The sequence below is a fragment of the Gavialis gangeticus genome, unplaced genomic scaffold, assembly GCF_001723915.1.
Source record: "Gavialis gangeticus isolate Ggan-Ray unplaced genomic scaffold, GavGan_comp1, whole genome shotgun sequence".
Lineage (NCBI taxonomy): Eukaryota > Metazoa > Chordata > Crocodylia > Gavialidae > Gavialis > Gavialis gangeticus.
This window is the reverse complement of record NW_017728992.1, coordinates 58244117-58249932: the sequence shown is the minus strand read 5'-3', so window position 1 is coordinate 58249932 and position 5816 is coordinate 58244117. Positions and strand designations below refer to the sequence as shown.

The following is a 5816-nucleotide window of genomic DNA, read 5'->3' as shown; positions in this document are numbered from 1 at the left end:
AACCTGACTTTTGCTAATCAAACTCGAGCTAGACTTCCCTAAAACCCTGACCGAAACTATGTAATATTGTAACTATTTGTCTCTCTTTTGTATAGCTATTATTACTGGTATTATCATAAGTTCATATACCTGGCAATAAATAATTTTATGGTCAAGCTGGTTGCTTTACTTTCTCTCTGAACCTCACCTACTCTTTCTTCCCCTTGACCTCCCCATTTGCTCTACAGCAACACTTCTTTTACCTAAGCCAAAGACCCCTGGAATGCTCAAAACCAGAGTGGGGTCTGCTCATCAAGGGCCTTACTACTAGGATCATTGTGACAAGAGATTGGGACGTATCAGCTGAAAGTGCTGATCAGACATACTCTGTTAGCGTGCGTGTATGTGTGTCTACCTGCATTTATTATTGTCCCCCTGAAATAAGGGATGAACTGAGTTCAACGCACATGAGGGTGTCAGCCTATCAATGCTGAATAGTCCGGCCTGACTCAGATGCGCTCTGTTAACCCGTGTGCTTGTGTCTGATTGCGTTTTATTGTTGTCCTGATGAACTGAGTTCAAGGCATATGAGGGTGTTAACCTGTCAATGCTAAATAACCCGGCCTGGCTCAGGAGTATCCTGTTGATCTGCGTGTATATGTGCATACATGTGTTTGACTGATTCAGTGGTTGGAGGAACCCAGCCCCATTGAAACCGAGTCCTGCAAGATAGCTCCATTGGAGGTGAGGACTTGCAGAAGGGAGAGATACAGCTCCATATAGAAACACAAGCAACACAAGCAGCACATTGACAGAATTACAGAGACCCCCCAGAAACGTACCTCTAATAAATGAGCACACCCCAAAATGTCCGGCAAATCTGGTAACACACAAGTCAAGGTTGCAGGTGTTTTTGGCCCTGTCCAAAAACGTTGCTGACCCCTGGTCTATGGCACATGTCTAAAACTAATACACATCCAAAAGATGTAATTAACCAATAACATGAAGCTTCTGACTTCTAGATTACACACCAGAGGAGAAGGTTAAACTAAGTATGGGTTTTCTGGATTTAGCTCACCAGACAGTTCTGTTTCCCCTGTATTTGTATAAATATGTTAGTTGTAACAGGTAAAGTGACAAAGAAATAGATCGCTGTGACTGTGATATGATGAACAGTATAATCCAAAATCAGAGACTCTTTTATCAATTACACTCAATATAGAATATATTTAGAAAAATCCAGTAACTAAGTATAACATTAAAACAGAAGTTACCTTTGAAGGTTTCAAGTTCATTCCTGTAAGAGAAAAAAACAGAATATAAAAATCTCAGATTTGAATCTAGGCAACATTTTTTTAATCATGGCTGGGATCATTAATATTTCACAAGGCTTTATGATTTATTAAAAGGTAAACAGCAATGGATTTGACTGTTGTGATCTACTTTATTAATTGAAACTTATCTGCTTATTCTGTGCATCTGCGTATAAGAAATTGCTTATTTGGGGCAAGTGTTATCATCTCCTTTAGAATCCAAGATATTTTATACACTTACAAATATTTCATATTTGCTCTGATTGCAAAAATCTGCTGAACACAAAGTTAACCAATGCAGACTCTTAGCTCCTCAGACAGTTAAACATCTCTCTTGCTTATCAGAATTTAGCTAAATTGTGGCAGAATGAAAACTGATTAGTATCCCAGCAGTTTTCACTACCAATATTCCATTTCTGAGCCTTACACCTACTTACTTACACATCATCAAAAAAAAGCTGATCAGTGAAGGTTTTGATGAGTTCAGGTTTTGGGGGTGAGAATGGTAAGAAAAGAAAAAGGCTAAAAGAAAAGCCCCAGGAGGAAGCAGCATATAAAAAAAGGAAAGAGCAAACAGAATTGGAAAATCTGGTTCATAATGTTTCACAGTACAGAAATAAGTAAAAGTGAAGCATGAAAGCAAAAGGTGACAAAAATATAATACAGGAAGTAGACAGCCCGTGGAATACATTTAAACAGCGTTTCAGACTACTGCCAATAACAGTCATAGGCTCCTTTGTCAAACTTTGTCAAATAGTCATGTCTAGTATTTTATATGGTTTGTACATGATTAAATACTATTTAATAATATTAGATGAATACATTCAAATATTCTTTCTATATCTCCAGATTAAGTAGCAAGTTACAAGTTTAAGAACATATTTATTAGTTTGTAGGCTCTGAAATAAGGATAATGTCTCCTTCTGCTTGGTACAAATTTTGGGTGTTACAGGAATATAAATACCTCTCCCATGCTTGCCCAGGAGTGCACACAGCAGCAGGAGCTGCCCTTCCCTCATCCCTACATCCCCCCTAAATGAGTTGCTAACGGATCCATCCAATGCTCCACCCCAGCTGGGCCACGCCTGTTGGCGCCCCTTTGTGCCGATGCCCAGGGCGGTCACCCCACTGGCCTCTCCCCTGTAACAACACTGGTCCTGTCCAAGATTGAACACACTACTCCATATGAGACCTCACCAGTGCTGAACAGAGTGGAAGAATCATCTCCCTTGACTTGCAAGCACACTCCTGTTAACTGGAGCCCAGGATGTTAGTGCCAGTAAGAGCACAATTTTGATTCATAATTCATCTCAAAAGGCTCAATAAAACACTTAGTGAACGATTTTAGCTTAGGTTTCCCTTTAAAAAAGTAGGACAATTAACATATGAAGATAAGTAAGGCTTCTTGTCATTCTCCTTTAAAATGTAGTAAGAAATATAAGCAGAAATATGTCAAAGGTAAGCAAAAACATCCAGTGTATGCTTTTATTCTGAGTGTCACTATAAGCCTTAATTGTCATATTTTGCAGCAAATGCTAACCCCCCCCAACGCCCCCCCCCCAAAACAACAAAAAACTTTTATAAAAACTGCCTATGGAAAATAAAATAAAGTTACACTTCAATTTGACAACACAAGTAAGTTTGTTTTTGGATCAGCAACCAGAGACGTAATGAAAAATTAACATTAAAGCTGATTACAAAGCCGTTTAACTCCCTAAAATATCAAAACAAATTTCTAGGTCTTTAAACAACAAAAACTCACTCTCCTCTGAAGGCATTTTTGTGAAAGTTGATATTTACTGGAATCCAATGCCATCACTGCATCTAAACCAGTTTATAAACTCATGTCTTTGCCTGTTCTCCTTGCAATGGCCCACAGGAATGTCAATGTCGATTAAGAAATCTAAATCTTGCCTAAGGAAGAGCACAGTTGGAGGAAAACAGAAATAAATGCAAGACAAAGTTCATTTTTAGATCAGTGCAGACACAACCGGACTCGATCAAACAATCAGTGTCTTCTCAGTGATTAAAATATTGAACGTGGAGATGAGAAGAGCTGAAACCTACAGGACTCCTTGTCAGTTTTCTAGACACAAGGTCTTTCTTAGCGTCCTGAACAAATCTACTAGTTTAAGTCAGCATCCTCAGTGTCCTTCCATCCACCATTTCATTATAAGGTATATGGTATCTTTCCTTCAGCTCCTAAACATGATTCACTGCTGAATTTATTTTTCCATCAAGTACAGGAAAGCTGCTTCATCCAAATCTGAAGCATATGCTGCTCTAAAAACAACAGAAAGTAGCTTCATAATGGAGGGACAGAAAAAAAACCCTGCACCTAAACCTACATTTTCAGTGTACCACAGGGGTGGGCAAAATATGGCCCGGGGGCCAGAACTGGCCCACCAATTCACAGTATCTGGCTTGTGGCTGTCCCCGCAGTGCTCTGCCGGGGACCAACCCTCACCCAGAGCAGCCTATGCCTGCTCTGGACTTGCTAATGGCACTGCCCCAACCCCAGCCCTGCTGCAGCTGCCTGGATATTTCTTGGCTTCTGCCTCCAGTGGCTCCTCTTCCTCCTGCCCCTGCTGTGCTACTCCGGATAGCAGGTAGCATGAAGAAGTGATGGTGGACAGGGGGAAAGCTGCAGCTGGGCAGCTCCTCCTGCAGCACACAGAGCTCCTGTTCCAGGCTGCCTTCCACAGACTCTGCCCACCCAGCACAACGAGCAGCCACCTATGGGCGAATAGGTGGAAGTCAGTTCCACCAGGACACTATGCGTACTGGACAGGACTGATGCCAGGACTGCAGTGCAGGCTGCCCCAGCGGGGCTCAACCTCATGTGGAGTGCCTCATGGGCAGCCGCATGCCAGATAGGGCAGGCAGTTGGCCACACCTGTACCGCACTGCTCTGCTGCATGTGCCCCTTGTCCCCCCACCCCCAGCAAGCTCCTGGGACCTAGCATGTGGACAGCCCCCATACAGACATGTACACCTGCCCCCACCCCCAATATACAAGAGTAAAACTTTATTTTGAGCTATTATGCAATAGCCTTTGTATACACCACTCAAAAAAAATATAAAATCGTGACAAAACATTTTTTTTTTATTAAAATACGTTCTGATAGATGTTTGATTTTTATTATGCGATTTGTTTTTTTATCTATCATTTGTTAAAATTATATCTGCTGAAAGATTTGTGTACAGCCCTCGACAGCTCACCAAAACTCATCATGCATTTTTTCTTGTCATCAACTATTGGGAGTCAAGGAGAGCAGCATCTACTTATGGGAGATACTTCATTATATTACGGGAGCTTTGCAACACTGCACTAGTTTCAGGTCCTGAATAGATTTTAAAAAAATATCTTCAAGTACAACATTTTGCATCAATGCAATCTCCTGGTAACAAAAGGCACAGATCACCTTAGCAAAAGATCCAGAAGAAACTATTGCAAATTTCTTGCCAGATATATTTGGAGTGGGGAAAATGGAAGCAGCCTCTGTTACTGCTAATGTGGTTATCTAAAATTGTCTGCTTTCATAACAGATGATAGGTATATAGTTATCCAAGTAGGTTCAAATTATCTCACCCAAGACTCTGTTTCTTTCCCAATTTATCACTTCAGGTCTTATCCAGACTGAGTGTTAACTAAGTCCCTGGCAGACCTTACATCTGTGGTATATTTTATGTTTTCAGTACCATAAATAGTAACCCTGTCACACATTCACCCAGTTAACAGTGTGATGAAATGAGAAAGCTTAAATGGAAGGTGTGGTGTCTAGGCCTACCCCATGGTAGATCACATTCCTCATAACAACAATCAGGTAAATGTCAGCATTGGGAGGGGGAAAGCCTCGGCCTGAATAGAGACTCCAGGCTGCCCCATGGATGCCATGGGGACTCGGGCATTCCATGGTCTCCCATTGGAGCTGCCCAGAGTTCTTCAAGTGCTGGGCAATGGGTGATGGGGTTGTCCATCACCTCTCCCTACATGGTAATTTTAAAGCCATGTGCTGGAAGCCCTGTATTCAGAGCTGTGGGTAAGTGCTGGGCAGGGGGAGCTGGCTGACTCCTGCCTGGCATTTTTAGAGCCCAAAGAAGGGCTACACTGTGTTCAGTGTTTAACTTGTCAGTACAGGTAGAATCCCAGGCTGTACTTGCACAAGGAAAAAAAAAAGTTAAAAAAAAGTGTGTGTGTGGGGGGGCCACATTTGAACTCTTATCTCCAAAAATAAAATTGTGCACTGTGCCATGCACATTTGCTTGCCATGAACATTTACCACAGGCCCAACTTGTTCTCATTCCTGACCCAATACCACAGACATTGGACTAAGTCAAGAACATATGAAGCACTTCAAAAAGTTGAGTGAAAAGACATATTCACCCTGTGAAGCTCTCCAAAAGTGTTTAAAAGTACACCAAAAAAGTGACCCTGGATGGAATACCGTATTTACTAGAACAGTGGTCTCCACCCTTTTAATGGTGAAGATCACTTTTTTTTTTTTTTTTTTTTTTTTTTTT

General features: G+C 41.4%; 1 protein-coding gene across 2 annotated transcripts in view; it reads right to left on the bottom strand.

The window, feature by feature from the left end:
- DTNBP1 (dystrobrevin binding protein 1) overlaps positions 1-5816 on the bottom strand; it is a 151141-nt gene that overhangs the window by 83256 nt on the left and 62069 nt on the right. For both annotated transcript variants that reach the window (XM_019523016.1, XM_019523009.1), the window contains exon 7: positions 1254-1276. In XM_019523016.1, coding sequence (XP_019378561.1) covers positions 1254-1276 — 23 coding nt within the window. The remainder of the gene's footprint in view (positions 1-1253; positions 1277-5816) is intronic.